At 28.7% G+C, this 22,408-nt stretch overlaps 1 protein-coding gene, 1 long non-coding RNA gene and 1 pseudogene across 4 annotated transcripts in view; 1 reads left to right on the top strand and 2 right to left on the bottom strand.

Moving 5' to 3' along the window:
* The window catches only part of LOC145962590 (proto-oncogene tyrosine-protein kinase ROS-like), a 4,941-nt gene extending 2,423 nt beyond the window's left edge, over window positions 1-2,518 (bottom strand). For both annotated transcript variants that reach the window (XM_083083792.1, XM_083083793.1), the window contains exon 1: window positions 2,161-2,518. In XM_083083792.1, the coding sequence (XP_082939918.1) occupies window positions 2,161-2,319 (159 nt within the window). In that variant the 5' untranslated portion in view covers window positions 2,320-2,518. The remainder of the gene's footprint in view (window positions 1-2,160) is intronic.
* The window catches only part of LOC145962594 (uncharacterized), a 24,891-nt gene extending 12,184 nt beyond the window's left edge, over window positions 1-12,707 (top strand). Inside the window, exons 7-10 of the long non-coding RNA XR_014435887.1 lie at window positions 8,701-8,851; window positions 9,036-9,219; window positions 9,365-9,543; window positions 11,254-12,707. This is a non-coding gene — a long non-coding RNA (uncharacterized LOC145962594). The remainder of the gene's footprint in view (window positions 1-8,700; window positions 8,852-9,035; window positions 9,220-9,364; window positions 9,544-11,253) is intronic.
* On the bottom strand, window positions 10,998-22,408 carry LOC145962589 (proto-oncogene tyrosine-protein kinase ROS-like; annotated as a pseudogene). Its single transcript, XR_014435885.1, has 10 exons — window positions 21,792-22,408; window positions 17,212-17,353; window positions 16,562-16,655; window positions 16,104-16,430; window positions 15,587-15,889; window positions 13,939-15,363; window positions 12,891-12,998; window positions 12,502-12,707; window positions 11,760-12,233; window positions 10,998-11,532 (listed from the first exon to the last, which is right to left on the bottom strand). The product of XR_014435885.1 is annotated as a proto-oncogene tyrosine-protein kinase ROS-like (transcript).

Raw genomic sequence — 22,408 nt, 5'->3', positions numbered from 1 at the left:
AATATTAGTCATAGAATTATATAAATTCTTCTTTATTACCTTGTCAAGTTTTTTCTCGAATGTCGATATATTTTTAACATAAACAAATCCTGGAAATGATAGTATAAACCGATAGTATAAACCGATAATGCCTCCATAAAAATATGTGGATATAATTGTATATAAATGGATATATGTACAATAAAAATTAATATAAATTCTAGTGATTGTTATTGAATATATTGTTGATCGAAATATTAGCGTTAATAGATACAACTTGAAGAATGTTTGATGCATGGCTTCTTTATTAGACAGATTTTCTGTCTCGATATTTAGTAGCTCTGTTCCGTTATATAATTATCCTTAACACAAAGAAATGATGCTAAATTTCTAAATTAATTTCATAAAATAAAATCTACATTAGTATAAAACTTACTATATATCAATAAATATTATTATATATATCTAGGAAAATAAATAAATTTTAAAAATTGAAAAATTATAACATAAAAATCTGATGAAGTGCCATCGTATATATATATTAATGTAGCAGATAGTAGAAAACTTTATTAATTTTAAAAATTGTTATTTTTAGAAATAATAATTATATATATATATATACAGGGTGTTAAAAAAGTATCGCATACGCTCAGTGCCATCCGATAGAGAAGGAGAATTTAAGAAAAAATGTCTAATACAATTTTTTGATCCCATGAATAATTTCGCCGCAATTAATTATTGTAATCAGTTAATCAGCGCGGAGCTACAAGAGGAAGCCAGGGGCGAAGCGCGCGAAGTCTGCGGCGCGATGGCTACCGCGCTCATACCATGCTCTCGTACCGAGCGGAGGGAAAGTACTTGCGATCTATTTATTTATTTTACTCACCTTCTTTTTGATAAGAGTAACAAAATAATTTACAGGAACAATCATCACGTAAAAATTCGCGTGATTCTAATATATCACGATACAGACTTTGTTAATTTAATGAAAAAATTTATTTTTAATAAGTAAGAAGCGAAAATTAATCCTCTTTAACTCATTTTTTAAAATGTTAACTGAAAATATTAATTAAATTATCTTGCCTTCTTACTTATTAAAAATAAATTCTTTCATTAAATTAACAAAGTCTGTATCGTGATATAATCACGCAAATTTTTACGTGATGATTGTTCCTGTAAATTATTTTGTTACTCTTATCAAAAAGAAGGTGAGTAAAATAAATAAATAGATCGCAAGCACTTTCCCTCCGCTCGGTACGAGAGCATGGTATGAGTGCGGTAGCCGTCGCGCCGCAGACTTCGCGCGCCTCGCCCCTGGCTTCCTCTTGTAGCTCCGCGCTGATTAACTGATTACAATAATTAATTGCGGCGAAATTATTCATGGGATCGAAAAATTGTATTGGACATTTTTTCTTAAATTCTCCTTCTCTATCGGATGGCACTGAGCGTATGCGATACTTTTTTAACACCCTGTATATACAGGGTGGACCATTTTAACCTTTAATGGAGAATAACTCGAAAACCAAGCCCGGAAGAGAAAAATGTTTCAGACAAAAGTTGTTTGGTTTCGAGGGGGCCATGAGATGGTATCATTGGTTTGACCTTGAAGAGTTATTTGAAGGTCACATGAAGGTCACCTTCAATTTCTTAAATGGAATCTACTATTTATCATTGCATATTCTTCTAGCTTATCTCGAGAGCTTTCCAAAACACTATAACTAAGTACCTTTTCGTTAAGTACTTTTTGAGTTATGAGGCTTGAAATAATTTCTTAATTTTACATAAACCGTAAAATATCTTGTAAAATATTCATTTTTCGATTATCTTACCTTAATACTTTTATGTACAAAATAATGAGAGGAATCAATTAGTGTAAAGAAAACACAGTTGTTTTTAAGAAAAAATATGGAATTGTTAATTGCAAATTACAAATTATTAGTTTTAAAATACCGTTTTAATTAAATTTAATATACTATATAACATCCATTTGTAATGAAAATTTGGAAACTTTATCCATCTTTTTTTTACAACATCGTACATACTTTTTTCTTTCATATTGAATTGTTTTATTTTATCTTATCTTATTATAGGTAGAATATATAATTTATTATCATTCATTTTTAGTTACACTACTGCAATAACATTCAATTGTTACTTAATCAAGCAAAAAATATCTCTTACCTGCGTGAAATTTAAATCCGGACACATGGAAACATTTTCTTCCTGGAGGCTGTTTGAAGGGGTATAATCCTTCGGTATAAAAGTGATAGTTGCCTTTGTGTGTGTCAGTACTAAACCGTTCAATAAAACACATAAAATTGTTTCAAACATAATTTGCATTTTTCGTAAACGGTGCACTCAATCGGTTACCGTTGAATCCTCAATTAATTTTTTTCTCACTCTACTAATTCTGATGTGTTAATCGAATTGATATTAATTCATATATATACATATATTTTCGATAAATTCCTTAAAACTCAGTTTTAAAAAATCGCAAGTTATTATCTTCTAATATTATGCTTTTAGATTTCTCTTTATGGTCGCGATCACAATATATAACTTAAGATTAAATTAGGGAATTCTTAGTAAATAAATAATTTCTATTTTTTTTAGGAGAACAAATGACAATGCAAAATGATACAAATGATCATTTGATTGTATAGCGAACAAAGGAATGTAATTATTATCAGCTTTCCTTTTTCATTAATATTATAGTAGGAAAACGTTAATAAAAACATAACCACAATCAAAAATCTATCAAAGAAGTTATAGAATTATAGATCTTGTAACATTTTCAGCCATATTCAAGCACATGCAGCGTGTAATCGAATTCACTTAAATATTTATTATATCTTTGGTTTTATTAAATATGTAATTATGACAATTCGTTCGTGTACGATTGTGTTACTACGTATGCTTTTCAAAATCCACTATTTGTACACAATTTTTTGTAATATTCATATGATGCAGTTTGAATCAAACGATAAGTAACGCGGTAGTGTGTTTGGCTAGCGATCACAATACTAACTGACTTCGAATGATCAATCTGATCATATGTTGCCATGACGTCTTATTAGCTGCATTCCGTTTGTAATTTATTTTTCTCCACGGAGATACTCGCGTTATTTCAAAAAGAATTAAAATCTTTAAAAACTGTTCGACAAAAAGTTATATATGTATAAAACAAAAATAGTTTTATGTATAAATAAAAATAATTATATGTATATATATAATTGTTTAATGAATTATATTATCCATTCATATATTAAACTTTTTATATTAATTTATTTCTGAGTCTTCTCTTTGACATAAGAGGCACGTTTACTATATAAGAAGATATTCTGATTATAAGAAAAGTAATAATGGATTTAAAAAATGATTTATACGTTTTCTGTGACATTCATATAATGCAGTTTGAATCAATATGTAGCGTTTTTAGTATAAATCTAGTAGTTCTAGTATAAATAAATACAAATTTCCAAAAGCAAATAAATAACTAAAATAACTAAAATAATGGTACAAGTTATTTTTATCGTTATTTGCATCGAATAACCTTATAATATAATAACGTATATAATATAACTTTACTTAATATTAACTTAACATAATATACTTAATATAATATATAATACATATAATATAATATAAAAAAACTTATAATATTAATTACTTTATTATTTTAATTATACTATTGTAATTTTATATACGACAATTTTTATATGCGCCAATGTGCATTTGTGCGTCCAATCAAATTCTCTCTTTCTCCCGCTATAAATCAATTACTTTTTCCAAAAAAGTGATAAACACTTTAATTACGTAAAATATAATTGAAAATAATTTTGTAATGCTCCAGTCTCCTTTTGTGACTTATTCAGTCTGTTACGTCCGGTGGACTCCACGATTCTTTTCTTTCCTCGAAACGATTTCGTGGAAGAAAGAAATCAAGGATCGACTTGCATTTGGAATGTAAAGCGATTCTTCTTAGGAATAAACATAACGCGTAGAAGAACGCAACCTAACCCGCGTGTATCGCCACTAAACTTTAACAAATCTAATTCAGAGAATGGCCAGTCGAGATAGCGCTAACGGAACTCTAAATAAATTCGTGAATTATAAGACGAAAAGTTGTTATAAGAAACTCCAACTGTCCCGTATCTATTGGTACGGCTTTATGTTCGAAGCCTCTCTATCTAAAGAATTTTTAAAATAAAGATCTGGTTCTCGGGAAGATTGTCAAAATCTAAACATACAGCAATATTCTTGAAATTGATAGTGCACGTGCGCTCGTTCGACAGGTCACCCTCAAGCGTTCTCCGAATCGTTAAATCATCAAGAACGATAAGCTAATCAACTTACTCCCACTCTCTACTGGATGGAGCTAAGTCTCGAGCCAAAGGGCTTAACCAATAAAAATCTTAAGAAACGCCTCTCCTCCCAAAAATCAGCCTCCTTGTCCTTAAGAAGGGAGTATTAAAATTATTACAAAAGATTCCCACCATCCAGTAAGGAGGAGGAGTAATAACTTTAAAATGCAAGCGCAAGGCGCGACGCGCGCTATTAACACTACCGTTGACAGTTCAGTACGCTAATTCTTCCGACGAGCAGCAGTGCAGTTGACAGTTCAGTTCACAGTTCCAGTCAAGATTCAGTCATTCAATTTTAAAATTATATAGCCTCGGGGATCCTCTTTTCTTGCATTATGCAATTGAGTTATTAATCTGTTTTATCACAGTGAAAATGATTTTGTTAACATTTAATTGTGCATCGTGTGAATTTTCTGATGAACATCTCCATTACCCAGCTCTTCATGTTATAAACCTCCGACCTCAGCCATTGCAATTTTATCAACGCACTCATTTTTGTGATGCCAACTAGTTGTGAGTAAAATTGAGTAATTTTTATTTTCTCCCTTTCCCATATCTTACTATCTCATATTTTAAAATCTATGTCTGACAAATAATTTCAAACGGTTTAATAACCACTAAATTTTTACTAATTACTATCAATCAATCAATCCTTGTCTCACTTCTTCCTAATCATCTTCCTCATCTCTCCCTGTTCGTCCAGAATCTCCTCAAGGCGGTTCACGAACGATTCCCTGTTCGTCTAGAATCTCCTCAAGGCGGTTCACGAACGATTTCTCGTTCGTCTAGAATCTCCACAAGGCGGTTCACGAATGATTCCCTGTTCGTCTAGAATCTCCTCAAGGCGGTTCACGAACAATTTCTCGTTTGTCTAGAATCTCCACAAGGCGGTTCACGAACGATTCCCTGTTCGTCTAGAATCTCCTCAAGGCGGTTCATGAACGATTCCCTGTTCGTCTAGAATCTCCTCAAGGCGGTTCATGAACGATCCCCTGTTCGTCTAGAATCTCCACAAGACGGTTCACGAACGATTCCCCGTTCGCCTGGAATCTCCGCTAGGTGGTTCGCGAACAATTCCTTATTTCTCTTTATTAGTTCTTTCTGATTTATTTAGCGAGAATTTATATTGTTTTCTATCTTTATATCTCGTTTCAGCCCTTCTATATATATATATATATATATATATATATATATATATATATATCTTTTCATTTCTATTTTTTTCTTTACTCCCTTTTGTTTTCTTTTAATTTCCCATCCTCATATTATTATTATCTTTTTCTTTCTCTTTATATTATTTTCCTTTGAATTATCATTATTTTTGGGAGAAACCGTTGAAATAGATGAATAATTTTCGAATTTAGACTTGGCGAATCTCTTATCTTAATTTTATTATTGTATTTTAATTTAGACCTGTGTTTCAGCGAATTTAGAAAATTTTAATTCTAACTATAACACATATGCGCAAGCAACGAATTCTATACTTCTTCTAATGAGTAAGCGTTATTCATATTTTTATTACACATTCACTTTTTATTTTGTTTTATTTCTTATATTATATTAATTATATGTATATTGTATTAACCAGTCAGAATTTAATTCTTAATGTAAATTCTTTCCTGTATATTCTGACTGATGACCTCCGAACGATTGTAACACCCGCGAGAATATATACATACACACACAGATAGCCACTCACGCATACCTACAACTGCTAAGATGTATTTTTCTTTCATTATTTTTTTTTTATAATATATGTATTTTTAATTTAATGTATAATTTAATTATTTAACTCGTTCTCTTCCCTAAATCCTGAGATCGCACTAGGTCCCATCCCGTGTAACAAGGATTAAATTCCTTTACCGAAAAGAGGCCATTGAACGAATAGGCTTAAAAACGCAGTGTTAAAGAGACCTTCGGTCGCTGACCTGTGTCAGGCCCTTCACATTCGTTCGACCCGATCCATACACACGCCCGAATAAAGTGTGTCACGGGGTAAGTAAGTTGCGTCCTTTCATACGGCCCATCCATTCCAGGGTCTGGACGTAACAAGTCCATTCATATATCAAATAATATACAACATTTTTATTTTCAAATATATTTTTATATTATTAAAGAAACATTCTGCTAAGAATAATTAAGAATAATTCTGTGTGTTAAGAATAACTAAGAATAATTAAACAAGTATTTATGTAATGGTCTTTTTTTTAAATTCATGCATAATAATAGACGTATTTTCAAATATTTTATAAATTTATAAAAATTTATTCCCTCCACAGCAATGATATATGTATGTACAAAGATTTATATATACAGTTTGGAATGAAGGAAATAGCTCCAAAACATAATATAAAAAAAGCTTGAAAAGGAAATTACAATTGTGTGTTAACATTTATGAATTTACAAAATAGTTAATATTACATTAAAAAGTGTGCAGTTCTTATATAACATATAAAATACAAAAGTACACATGTTGAATATCTAATAAGAATCGTAAGAAAACAAACATTCAAGTATTAATACATGCATGTCCATCTACAATTTTTTCTTCATTAACTAATAATAAGTTATTTATATCAGCTAGATAATACATATAACAATAATATTTATTGGATTCAATATATCATATCTCTTCTATGTCACTTCTTAGAACTATAATATTTTCGAGACAAAATTTGAAGTTTGATTTAATTTCCGCTGCATTGCAACAAGACAGTATTGATGTCAAATGGACAGTTAACCTTTAATTATCAATTGTCAATAGATGACGATGCACAACGTTTTATGACACGTGGCTGTCGTCAATAAATAACTTTAAGATATGCTATGATGCCCAAGGTAGCACACATTCGTTTTATATACGTTTCTTACGTATTCAATATTTTTTAATCGTAAAACATTAATAAGAAACGTTTCTATAAAAACGTTTTTAAAACCATAGTTAAGGAAACATATTCTTCACGTTTCTAATATAGACAAAATAAAAACTAATTGTTATTAATTTCAAATTATATATACATATATACATACACATACATACATACATATAAATATATATATATATATATATATATATATATATAATTATTACGAAAACTATATTAATTTCTATTTACAAATATGTAGATAAGATCACTAAGAATCAATATTTCATTGATCTCTAGTAGAAACGCTTCTTTTTTGTTTACTTTATCTTATATCTCACTAATTATAGTCAGTGGAAGTAAAATTTCACTTTAAAATCAGTAATCGCTGGTTCGTTCGTTTATACCGCTACGGTGCGCTATATTTTTCGTACTTAAGTTTTAGTCATAAGAATTATATAAAGCTTGCAAAGGGCGACAGATAAAATTAAAAGTATCACTTTGATTTAATTTCTGATACAATCTCAATAGAGGAACTTCAGATATTTTAAATCGATTTTATAAATCGGACAAGTAAATGTCCGGCGAATAAAAGAAAATGATCTGTTCATTGCATGTTAAAGATAAAATAAACTATCGTCTATTTAACATTCTTGTTCTAATACGCATGTAAATATAAATAAAATTTTTAATTTTATACGAAGTAGATAAATTAATATTACTGATTAAAACAGTCAATATTATTAATTCTTTCAGTGAAATATTATTGATTTACAGTGCTATAATAACTTATAACTGCTGTATCAGTGACTCTGTTTACTGTTTTCAGTGATAATATACTGATTCATTTTTAAAGAGTGTGTATGAATGCATTATCTTATTAATTCCATAAAAAAAACAAAAGGCTTTCCGTTACATTAATTATTTGATTTTGTTATTCGATTCGTTTTACTACGTGTTTTCAGCCTCCGCCTCCGAGCGATAATAAAAAAATAAAATAAAATCATAAGAAAATTATTTAATGTGTGCTGCTAATGACTGAAACTCTTTGTAAAATGAAAGACTATTGTTCAGACAATTAATTCATACTTTTATGTAAATATCTTAATATTTTACAAAATGTTTCACACATAATGATATAATTATTTAGATACTTAATTATTGATTTTTGAGCGTTTTGTATATTCTATTACAGTTTTCATACAGTTCGAGTTGCATTCTTTCATTTTATAAGTTTCAATCATTAACAGAGTTTTAATTAGCATTGTTAATTAATAGGAAAATATAATAGATGATGCCTTCAACTTGCTTCCAACCAAGTGATCGTTAAATCATGAAAAAATTAATTAATATTGTACAAAAACTGTAATAGAATATACAAAACGTTCGAAAATCAATAAACTATCTAAATAATTATGTATACCTGTATATATATATATATATATATATATATATATATATATATATAATGGATATCTTTTTATTATTTTCAGTAATACAAAGATGTGACTGGGATATAATGCAGAGTACTTTTATATAAGAAAGGTATCGCGCGTGCTAAATTATCCGTTAAATGTTTTCGCAGGAAGATATCACAAATATCATTCACCGTATAAATTTGATGACAATTGTTGGCAATTCCAAGTAATATTTTATATTACATTTTATATCAATAAGTAACTTAATTATAAGTCAAAAATATTTATATCTTAATAATATATTAAGTTAATAAACTAATACATTTTATAATCAATGAATGAAAGTAAAACAAACGTTATTTTTATTTTCTTGTCTGCGATTGAAATTTTGTTTATCTGTTTTCTTTTAGAACACACAGCATGATGATGATATATTTCAATCGTAAACTAGAATGTAATAAATGTATAAATTATAAATGGAAATTTAATACGATATCCCGCTTTCTGTTGCATTTATCTGATAAAGATATCGAATGGACATTGCAAAATCATCTAGATTAAAGGTTGCTACAACAAATTACAAAGGTACTAGAGGTAAGTTATTACACATCATGTAATGTATTTTAATATTCATTTATCAATAAACCAAGAAATTATATTAATTATAATTATTTACAATTTAAATTATTATTTTACAAATCGACAAGATATTATTTGAATGTTGCTTTTACATTTTTAGATCTGATGATGCAATAGAAAAACAATAAAAAGAAAGGAAAGAAGAAATTATATATGCTGTGGGAACCATCGTAACGTGTCGGCCACGAGATTTGGATTTGTTTCACAATTCACAAAATTATGATGGGGTGATAATTGCTTGGCATAATAAATGTGATTACATGTTTTTGGGAGCAAGTGGTATGTTACCATATTTATGTGAATATCAACTATTTTTTATATAAGAACCTTCAGATAATGTCCGCAATCAACCGCACTACATAATTCTCACCGAAAATAATACATTATGTTATGCGCAACAAGGTATGCGTAACAATATGCGACTCCAGAGCGATGTTGCTATCTTAAAATACAATATTCTAATATAATACAATATTTTTATAAATATTATCTTTCAAAACATCTCTACAAACAGAAAAATTTTTTATAATTATATACAAACGAAAAATCTAAAAAGAAAGTTGAAAATTTAAAATTATTATCTCTATCGCATCGATCTTAGGTATAAGAGAGATTTCTAACTTTTCAATTTTTCCTTCTAATTTTTAATTCTTTAATTTTTAATTTTTTGAAACAGTTATCAAGCCATTTAAACAAAATTACGTTGGAATAAATATAAGGTTATAAATCTCACACAAAATATATAATTAAATGTTCTATAAATATTTTAATAAGCAGATTTTCTCTTTTCTAGTATATAGTATGATTTCAACAAATATAATATTAAAAAATATATATACAGCTAAGAAAATTCAATTATGCTTTTTTATAATCTCATTCAAATTAAAAATATAAACTTTAAAAATAAAAATATAAACTTTAAAACAAGTTTTTATCCAAATTTTATATGATGTATAGATGTTAAATATAGATTTAAAATTTATCATATTATTTCTTCAACTTATATATATATATATATAATCTTGTGTGTATCATTAATAATTATATATTATAATCTTACCTTATACTATTTCTTTATCTTTTAATATGACTTTCTAATAAAATTTAAATTCATAAATTCATATAATTCCAATATATTTATTAAAATTTCTTGAGAAAGAGAGAGAGAGAGAGAACTTATTTTATAATATTATATATTGTATTATATTTTATATATAATATTATATTTCACATTCATGTTTAAATTATTACATTTTTTGCAAATATATTACTATTTAATTTTTTCGCTATTTAATATATTCTGCGATATAAAAAATTAGAATAATTTTAAAAAAAGTGTTATGCAAATCAGCATAAAAGGTCTTTAGATAGAAGTAAGATATGAAATTTTGGAGTACCCAAGTTGTTTATATCTCGAATAAAATAGCTGTAGCTGCTTACTGCAAATTACATTTTTTTTTCTTAAAAACAACTATGTTTTTATTCTACCAATTGATTCTTCTCATTGTTTTGTGCATAAAAATATTGAGGTAAGAACAGAAAAAGAATATTTTCTAGTTTATATAAAATTAAGAAATTATTTCACGTCTCATAACTCGAAAAGTAATTAAATTCGGCAAACAAATATAATCGCAACCATTAGATTTCGCTTCGATTCCACAAAAACACAAATTAGATATATCATTATATTATTTGATTTTGTACAATCATAAAAACAGATGTGATATTTTTTAATAATAATCAAAATTTTATGAAAGGTAAGATTACAAAATTTCTTTTATTTTCATTGATACATCTAATATTAAGATTAAACCTAAAAATAACAGAATCAATTTATAAATATTCTAGAAATATTTTTTCTACATTAAAATTTATTGAATCGTTTGGAAAATAAGATAAACATTAATTTAATTATATCGGCTAAATAGTATCGGCTGGACTAAGTAAGACATCTTCCATGTTCTTTCTTAATGCTATAATATTTTTCAGACAAAATTTGAAATTTGGTCTAGCATCCGCTGTACTCCAGCAACGTAGCATCAACTGGTACAATGGTGACGGACAGTTAAGAGTCTTCGGCAACCTGCCTCCAGCACGTACATGATTTATCACTTCTTTATCAGTCTTGGCAATATAAGGTTTCTCACCCAACGATGTAATTTCCCACATTAATACCCCAAATGACCAAACATCGCTTTGAGAAGTAAATATTTCAATCATCAAAGATTCGGGTGCCATCCAGCGAATAGGAAACCAACGTTCTCCTTTCTAAAACATGATTTAAACAAAAATTTAATTCTCTGATTCAAGTTGTTCATTTTTAGAATATGTGCAAAATGAAAAAGCGTTCATTTATCTCTTGCTTTATATAAATAAAAAGTATTTATATTCTATATTACTTAAAGAAACAATGCACGATACTATTATGATAAAAAAATGGAAAGTTTCAAAAGAATTCATTTTTTAATCATTATTTTTTTTTATTAACTGTATACCATGCGATAATAATCATCCTTGTAGATATCTCTAGCTAGTCCAAAATCTCCAATTTTGATGACACGATTCTCGCGATTTCTCGAAGATACTAAACAATTGCGACACGCTAGATCTCTATGTACGAAACGCAACTCTTCCAAGTAGCAACAACCTCGCGCAACATCTTCGCACATGGCGAGCAAATCCTGCAAACGCAAAGCAGGCGAATCTGACGCTTGCAAATTTCGACAATCCCTCAAATATTTTAACAGATCACCAGTTTCCATCAATTCCAACACTAGTAAAGGAGAATCCCCATCTAAACAAACAGCCAACAATCTTAATATATGTTTGTGTCGAAAATGATTCATAAGCTTGGCTTCCTTTAACAAATTCTTTTTCTCATGGGAAGAAGCATCTTTCCGAAGCGTTTTTATTGCAACGGATATCTCTGTGCCCGATCTTTCTAAGTTTTTCACCTTTCCTTGAAACACCTGCGAAATATTTCACACAAATTTACATGCGCACTTCATTAGAAAATGTATAGTTTAATGTCAAATAAAATATTATACTTTACTTTATATTAAATAATTCAACGAAAAATGTATAATAAAGTGCATGCTTGTTGTCTCATCTAAATTTTATATTACTTATAATCTATTATAAAAATTCATGTAATTTATATCTTTATTAGAAAATACATATTTGTTTTGTTGATCCAGAAATTAATTTGAAACATTGCATAAAAAAATTAATTTTTACCTTTCCGAATGCGCCGCTACCAAGAAGTTTTGTAAATGTAATTTGTTTACGTGCGACTTTCGCACATTCATCCGAATTATAATGTAACATAGGACTGTAAGCCATATTGAATTGAGTGTTTCGATAAGGTACTTCATGTAGAATCGCCAACTCTACATCGGTCATTGTTGAAGACAAAAGTTGTTCATTATTACCTCTGCGATGCACTGTTATAAAATTTCGAGTTAATTATGTAATAATATGTATTATAAAATCTATTGCTTTTTAGTAAATTTATTCGTTTAGTTTTATATAAGTAAATTACTATTTTCAGTAAATCTCTAGATATTAAATCAGATGTATATGTATAATCTACAATTCAAGTCGATACCTAAATTAAATATACTTACAATAATAAAAGTAGCAGACGCAGATTATAGTAACTATAAGGGTAAAACTTAACATCAATGATAGATAATATTTTGTATCTGTTATTTCAGGAATATTCGAAATAACACCTATATTACGCAAAAATATAATTTTAATATCTTCGTGTGTGTGTGTGTTTAAAAATATATTTTTACTTATAACTTTAATACAAAAATTAATTTTTTTTGAATTTTAAGCCTATTCATATCTAAAGAAATTAGCACATAATATCTATGCAGCACAGAATGTTACAACTACTTCGCAACAATGTTGCAATATTACAAATATATTTCCACTTCATGTACGAATACGATATTAATCTTCAAAGATAATATATCTTTTTATTATATTAAGAATAGATACTATTATATCTATCATTATATTTTTCTATGCATTTTTATGTATTTTTCACATGTAAATAAATATAATTATAACGGATTTTTTAAATTTTTAAATAAAAATATAATTAGTAATGTATAATTAATTCTATAACTAATATATATATATATATATATATATATATATATATATGTGTGTGTGTGTGTGTTTATAAAGTATTACCCATTATAAGAGTATGTAGAACATTTAAAATAAAAAGTGATTCGTAAATAAGAGTTTAAAGTAATTTTGTATAAAAATATAACATTTTATATTATATGATTATGTTTAAATATAATTTTGCAATTATCTTAGATATGATTATCTTAGACATTGGAAACTTCTATTTATATCAAAATTTTAATTTAATTAAATGTTTCCAAGATATTCATCCATCGAAAACAAAAATATTTTATACGTAATATTATTAAATGGTTGCAATAACATTGCATACTTTCCAATATATTACACTGTAATATTGCTACAATATTTCATTGCAAAAAGCGGACATCTTAACTTCATCACAATCTTATAACAATAACTCAGTAGAGTTTCACAATCGATTTGCAATATAGCAATGTTTCAATGAAATTATTCTGCAATATACCCATGCAATCTTATTGTACTGTATGGGTATCTTCGTTTGCTTACCAAGTGTTGAAAAAATAAATCTTTCATCAGCCGGCCATGTAAATTTTTCCTCATATTCGGGATATCTCAATATCAAGCGAAACTTGTATAAAGTTCCCGAATTTAAATTTCCGATATGGTATATTATTTCTTTGTTATAATTTATTTTAATATAATTCGTTGTTTGCCACTTTTCTGTTTCATTCTCTTTGTACTCTAGTGTAGGAGAGACCGTCAGATTGATGTTTGAGATCCATGAAATGTCCATGCTATTTATGTCGACCTCCCTCAAAGTAATATTGTTTGGTTCTGAGTATATGTGAACGATATTGCTTAATCTCTGTTTGTAGAAAGCGCTCATATTAATTGGATACACACGCACGTATATCGAGTAATCTTGTACTGGTAGCGACAAGTTAATCTTTGTGAAAAATCTGCCGTCTGCCATACGTTTCGGCACATTGATAAATTGTTTGCCCTTTTGTTGCGTGCACTAATATAACTGACTTCCAATGCACTTCGTAGGTCACGACCACGCAGTTCACCTTCTTGGGTGGCATCCAATGAACTACTGCTATAGTAGGCGTCAAAGCTAGAACACTTATGTTTTCTGGTGCATTAAGCTTACCCGAATTAGTTTTTATTGGTATCACATTCGAATCGAATGGATTTATTGATAATTTGTCAAAGTAAAAATTGCTTAAAGTAAACTTCAACTTGTACTGTGTAAAAAGTGCTAGGTTCTGAATCTCGTAATATCGCTCGACCGTCTGCACATTGAATTTCTCAGACTTGTTGAGATTGTTGTCTAAACAGCTTACGGAGATAGTATATATAGTAGTTGGTAAATTATATTTTTTGCATCCACTCTTTACAACCGGCTCCGGAAGACTTACACTGATGCTGTTTCCCGTTGCATTCACATTCTCAAAATTGTAAACTTTTTCGTCAGGTGTCAGACATCTCATTGGAGGATATGGTTGTGAAGATTTATCAAAAGCGTAAATACTATAAGGTATATTTTTCTTATCTGATCTTATTATTATCTTTTCAGCATATTCGGCTGCATTTACGCTCTTGAGACTTGTATATTTCTTTTTTAAAACGTAGAGAGTAAATTGAGACCAATGATCTGTTTCTAAGATGTAAATATTTGTTTTGTCAATCGTTATAGATCCGAAGTAGAAGTTATGTATATTTTTGTTGTCTAAAATCGTATTGCACATAGAAACGTTAATGTCTGTCACAAATATGTGCTCATGATGAAACCAGTAAATTAACGGCTCCTCATTATTAGTGTTATCAATTTTATGACTAAGATAAATCGGAGAAAATGAGCAAAGGGATGAATTTATCTGAACAATTTGCACATTTTTTCCATCGAGATGATATTGCTTCATATAATATGTATCATTCATCGAATTGTATAATGGGGAATATAAAATTCTAAAAAATATATAATTATTTTATTCATTATAAAACATTATTTTAACACAAACAGAAACTTGTATGTAGTAAAAATTCGAAATTTATATAATTGTATTATAACTTATTATTTTTTTTACTTATGATCTTAATTATAAAATCACGTAAAATTATAGAAAAATTACAAATTTGCATAAATCTTTAATGATAAATTATTTTTTCACGTGGACGGTAGTAAACGTACCCCATAGACGGTAATATATTTATACCGTAAGTAGCAATTTCTGATTTGAAAATCTCATCAAATTTAATTATGCCAATTTCCCACATTGTTAAGTCGAACTTTACAATATAAGAGTAGCCTGACCATTCATAGGTAAAATATAGATTTCTTGCTACCCAGTCAATGCAAAGATTATATAGATAATGATCAAAGCTAGCTATTTCTGTGGTTTTATTTTCATTAATCTTCAATGTCATTAGGTCATAACCGAAAAACCAATAAATTCTATGTTCTTGTATCGAATAAGCGGCATATATTACTACTCTGAAAAAAGAACTATATTTTATTACTGATCTGAAAAAAGGAACTATAATTGTATAGTAAAAGAATTATAGTTGAGATTTCTAATGTTATAGTTATTACTGCTATAATGTTGATAATAATAAACTTGGGCATAATAATAATAACTTTAACTTTATAGTTAGTGTTAAAAATAATTTATGATAATTATAACTATTTTTTTTATCAGTATACGTACCCTGACATTACGATTAAATTAGTAATGTTTAAATCCATGTCCAATATGCGGATACCTTCGTCCGTTGTGAGTAATAATTTAGGTATTGGATTTTCATGTGTAGTCGACACATTGATTAAATCCGTGTAAGGACCAGCAACAATTTTAGTATGCGCACGTACTCGAAAATAATATGTCGTGTTAGATATTAGATTGTGCACCGTGTGCTCCAATGTTGTAGTTGTAATATTTTTATCGTCGTTTTGAATCTCTTTTAAGTCCTCGATGAGAAAACATTGCACTGTGTACCCTTGTATTATTTCATCGGTAAATTCAGGTTGGTTCCATCTGTGAAAAAATAAAATTTTAGCCATTTTATATTTAACAAAATTACAACAGAATTAATATTTTGATGTCGTTGAATTTAAGAAAAAGAGAGAAAAATGAAAAAATACAAACTGAGAATTTAGATTCCTTACCTCAACGTCACAAAAATGTCGTTTACTTTTCCTGTGAATTGACTGTCGAATTGTACAAATGCTCTAAGAGATGTTGGCTTGCTCAAACTGCTTTCTAGAGATTTCAAGATCGTACATATTAACATAATTATATATAAAATTAAGTGGATTGTCTCAGTAAATCAGAAAGAACAATTTAATGTGAAAATAAAGGAAAGAGCAAAAATAAATGTGAACAAAATATGGGAAATAGCACAGTATTGACCTTTAAAAAAATAATATAAGAATTTCTTGCGTCATTTAAGATTTAGAAAAGTAATCGTTAATTCATGGCAAAAACGAATAAATAACTTTTAATAAAGTGACAAGTACTTTTCGAAAAATTCCTATAGCTTAAGAAATCAGAAGTATAATATTTGCGACTGCTTTAAAACAGAATAGCAAATTAATAAAATTGACTGTACCTTAAATTATGACAATTTTTATGTACAATGTTATGTTTATATTATACTTTTCTATTTCTTTTTTGGACGGAATAGAATTTATATTCTTCTCACTACTGGAAGATATTTTTAGATTTGATTTCCACTCTCTCTTGAATTTAAATTATATTTATACTTTTTCGTCATAGATTTTGTTATTAATGTTTTATTCATTTTTTTGCAACTTACCGATAGATTCTGGGGTGATAGAAATATTTGCAAGTGTAACTTCATCGACTTCTCGCTCATTTCTCACAGCACTGTCAGAATGACTCCGGTCAGATTTGAAATTTAGTATATGATGATCACTTTTCTCGGACATTGAAATATCCTTCATAAAGTGTAACATACGAAAAGAATTAAGTGAGTATCGTTGAAGCGGTTGTTTCTGGTGCTTTTAATGATAAATTATAAAATTAAACGAAAAATTGTCATTCGTTTTTTGTTTGCTTAATAATACCGGTTTGACATATACTATTCCTAAATGATATAAATTGAATGTGATGTAGTTTTATTCATATCGTAAAATTTATTTTTTATTTATTTTTTTTAAGACATCTTCTATATCAAACATAACTCATGTCAAAAATAAAATCAATCAATAGGTTAACGAGAGTCAATGAGGATTCATAACAGCTTTTATCAAGTAGTACAAGCGAAAGTGTAGCTCTTTGCAATTATTAAAACAATTTTGTCTAACGATTTGATTCTTTCTCACGATAGGTTAGTTAACTCTTCTCAATTTTACCGATACTCAAATTTCTTTTCAAAAATTTGCCGATATTACTAAAGTTATATTAATGTTTGTACTTCAAGAATAAAAAGATTAAAAATATTTAATAACTGTAAATTTCTTTACAGTTATTAAATATTAGTCATAGAATTATATAAATTCTTTTATTTATAACCTTGTCAAGTTTTTTCTCGAATGTCGTTATATGTTTAACAGAAACAAATCCTGGAAATGATAGTATAAACCGATAGTATAAACCGATAATGCCTCGATAAAAATATGTGCATATAATTATATATAAATGGATATATGTACAATGAAAATTAATATAAATTCTAGCGATTGTTATTGAATATATTGTCGATCGAAATATTAGGGTTAATAGATACAACTTGAAGAATGTTTGATGAATGATTTTTTTATTAGACAGATTTTCTGTCTCGATATTTAGTTGCTCTGTTCCGTTATATAATTATCCTTAACACAAAGAAATGATGCTAACTTTCTAAATGAATTTCATAAAATAAAATCTACGTTAGCATAAGGCTTACTATATATCAATAAATATTATATATATATATCTAGGAAAATAAAGAAATTTTAAAAATTGAAGAAAAATAACATAAAAAATCTGTTGAAGTGTCATCGTATGTATATATTAATGTAGCAGATAGTAGACAGAAAACTTTATTAATTTTAAAAATTGTTATTTTTAGAAATAATTTTATATATATATATATATATATATATATATATATATATATAATTTTAAAATTAATAAAGTTTTCTGTCTACTATCTGCTACATTAATATATACATACGATGACACTTCAACAGATTTTTTATGTTATTTTTCTTCAATTTTTAAAATTTCTTTATTTTCCTAGATATATACATATAATATTTATTGATATATAGTAAGCCTTATGCTAACGTAGATTTTATTTTCCAGGAAGAAAGTGTTTCCATTTGTCCGGATTCAAATTTCACGCAGGTAAGGGATATTTTACGCTTGATTAAGAAACAATTGAATGTTATTGCAGTTAGTAGTGTAAATAAAAATGAATGATAATAAATTATATATTCTACCTATAATAAGATAAGATAAAATAAAACAATTCAATATGAAAGGAAAAAGTATGTACGATGTTGTAAAAAAAAGATGGATAAAGTTTCCAAATTTTCATTACAAATGGATGTTATATAGTATATTAAATTTAATTAAAACGGTATTTTAAAATTTGACTGTATTATTTTGTCTCTCTCTCACTCTCTCTCTCTATCTCTTTCTATATATATATACAGGGTGATTCAAAATAACCCCTGTGTCCCTGAAATGACATATTCTTGAATCAATTCTAAGACGATTTTTCCTTCGGCAAAATTTCGTCCGAAGCTTAGTTTTTGAATTATTAAAGGAAGTAGTTAACGTATGACGGGTCGAATACAAGAGGCAGGCAAGGGTGGCGCGATTCACCGTCAGACGCGGGTGCTTACGCGGGGCGCCTGCTGCGATCAGCTGGTCGCTATACACATACAGACACACATGCGAACACATACATTCTCTCTCTGTCTGTCTGTCTGTCTGTCTCTCTCTCTCTCTCTCTCTCATTCGCTCACTCACCTGTAATTTTTTTTTTTTTTTTTTTACGAGAGGGGAAAATGCATTTTATGCATACCCACCGGTCGATCCAGTGAGTTATGTGGGACTCGAGTACCAAGTCGAATTACCAACTCGGTACTCCCTACCCACTAAAAACCCCTCTCTTTTCACGAATTTCCTTTGACACACTGTCCCTCTGACTTCCCGAGATCTGTTTTCACATAACGTCAAAAAATAGTTATTATTACCTTGTTCGATGATTTTTGATGTATTGCTGTAATTGCTTGAAGGAGAAATGAATTTTCCGATAGATCGTACGTTCTCAAATTTAACGTAGATATCACGTTGCAAAAGACAAGAAATCCACACTAAATTATTAACTGAAAGTTTTTCTTCTTTCATGAACTGTATTCTTTTATAAACTTTAACGTAATCACATTTATTTACTCACTCGATGAGATGAGAAATTTACTAATGACTCTATCACTGATCACTATTAATCACTGTCGAATAATAACTGTTGGCGATTAAAAATCACTCGATGAAAGAAACACGCGCGGACACGTTACTACACGACGCGACGACGCGACAATGCGACGATAATTATTCGGCGACTGCAAGCAGTTTTTTATCATGGTAGGTTGCGGTAGGTTAAGGTACTACTGGCGCTATCGAACGCGATCATGTGTTCGATTGAAGAATGCGGTAAACATAATAAACATTTAACGTATTAATATTATTATTATCATGAATGTGTGTGATATCCATACATCGTATGATATCTATTTAAAAATTAATTAGATTAAATAAGTGTTTTTAAAATATTTATTACTTTTACTATTATCTTAAATAAATATTTAATATTAATATTTTATATGATAATAGTAAAAGTAATAAATATTTTAAAAACACTTATTTAATCTAATTAATTTTTAAATAGATATCATACGATGTATGGATATCACACACATTCATGATAATAATAATATTAATACGTTAAATGTTTATTATGTTTACCGCATTCTTCAATCGAACACATGATCGCGTTCGATAGCGCCAGTAGTACCTTAACCTACCGCAACCTACCATGACAAAAAACTGCTTGCAGTCGCCGAGTAATTATCGTCGCATTGTCGCGTCGTCGTGTCGTGTAGTAACGTGTCCGCGCGTGTTTCTTTCATCGAGTGATTTTTAATCGCCAACAGTTATTATTCGACAGTGATTAATAGTGATTAGTGATAGAGTCATTAGTAAATTTCTCGTCTCATCGAGTGAGTAAATAAATGTGATTACGTTAAAGTTTATAAAAGAATACAGTTCATGAAAGAAGAAAAACTTTCAGTTAATAATTTAGTGTGGATTTCTTGTCTTTTGCAACGTGATATCTACGTTAAATTTGAGAACGTACGATCTATCGGAAAATTCATTTCTCCTTCAAGCAATTACAGCAATACATCAAAAGTCATCGAACAAGGTAATAATAACTATTTTTTGACGTTATGTGAAAACAGATCTCGGGAAGTCAGAGGGACAGTGTGTTAAAGGAAATTCGTGAAAAGAGAGGGGTTTTTAGTGGGTAGGGAGTACCGAGTTGGTAATTCGACTTGGTACTCGAGTCCCACATAACTCACTGGATTGACCGGTGGGTATGCATAAAATGCATTTTCCCCTCTCTGGTAAAAAAAAAAAAAAAAAATTTACAGGTGAGTGAGCGAATAAGTGAGAGAGAGAGAGAGAGAGAGAGAGAGAGAGAGAGAGAGAGAGAGAGACAGACAGACAGACAGAGAGAGAATGTATGTGTTCGCATGTGTGTCTGTATGTGTATAGCGATCAGCTGATCGCAGCAGGCGCCCCGCGTAAGCTCCCGCGTCTGACGGTGAATCGCGCCACCCTTGCCTGTCTCTTGTATTCGACCCGTCATACGTTAACTACTTCCTTTAATAATTCAAAAACTAAGCTTCGGACGAAATTTTGCCGAAGGAAAAATCGTCTTAGAATTGATTCAAGAATATGTCATTTCAGGGACACAGGGGTTATTTTGAATCACCCTGTATATATATATATATATATATATATATATATATCTCTTTCTATATATATATATATATATATATATATATATATATATATATATATAGAAAGAGATAGAGAGAGAGAGTGAGAGAGAGACAAAATAATACAGTCAAATTTTAAAATACCGTTTTAATTAAATTTAATATACTATATAACATCCATTTGTAATGAAAATTTGGAAACTTTATCCATCTTTTTTTTACAACATCGTACATACTTTTTTCTTTCATATTGAATTGTTTTATTTTATCTTATCTTATTATAGGTAGAATATATAATTTATTATCATTCATTTTTATTTACACTACTAACTGCAATAACATTCAATTGTTTCTTAATCAAGCGTAAAATATCCCTTACCTGCGTGAAATTTGAATCCGGACAAATGGAAACACTTTCTTCCTGGAGGTTGTTTAAAGGGGTATAATCCTTCGGTATAAAAGTGATAGTTGCCTTTGTGTGTGTCAGTACTAAACCTTCCAATAAAACACATAAAATTGTTCCAAACATAATTTGCATTTTTCGTAAACGTCTGCATTCAAAAGGTTTCCGTTGAATCCTCAATTAGTTATTTTTCTCACTCTACTAATTCTGATGTGCTAATCGCGGACTGATATTAATTCATTTATATATATATATATATATATATATATATATATATATATATATATATTGTTACATCCGGGGCGAAGACTTCGAGATATATCGAAGACGCGCACCAAAGAAAACGGCTGTCGCGGATCGCGTTAAATAAATAAACACTTTTATAAAACACAAAAACTTTAATGCGAACATAGAACACACACGAACAACAAATTAATAACACAACGGATTAATAACACAATAATGGCTCGTATATGGAAACACGTCCGGATAGCTTGACAGCTATCTCTCGACTCAGCTCAGTTCTTCTCCTCTTAACAGCCTTTGACAATCAGATATTCGTTTGCAATGTCGACTTGACGATCACGAACATC

Source organism: Camponotus vicinus, unplaced genomic scaffold (genome assembly GCF_025532165.1).
Source record: "Camponotus vicinus isolate PSW18456_S1 unplaced genomic scaffold, iyCamVici1.0 SCAF_12, whole genome shotgun sequence".
In the NCBI taxonomy this organism is placed as follows: Eukaryota; Metazoa; Arthropoda; class Insecta; order Hymenoptera; family Formicidae; genus Camponotus; species Camponotus vicinus.
The sequence above is the reverse complement of the archived record's forward strand: the minus strand, read 5'-3'. Positions and strand labels throughout refer to the sequence as shown.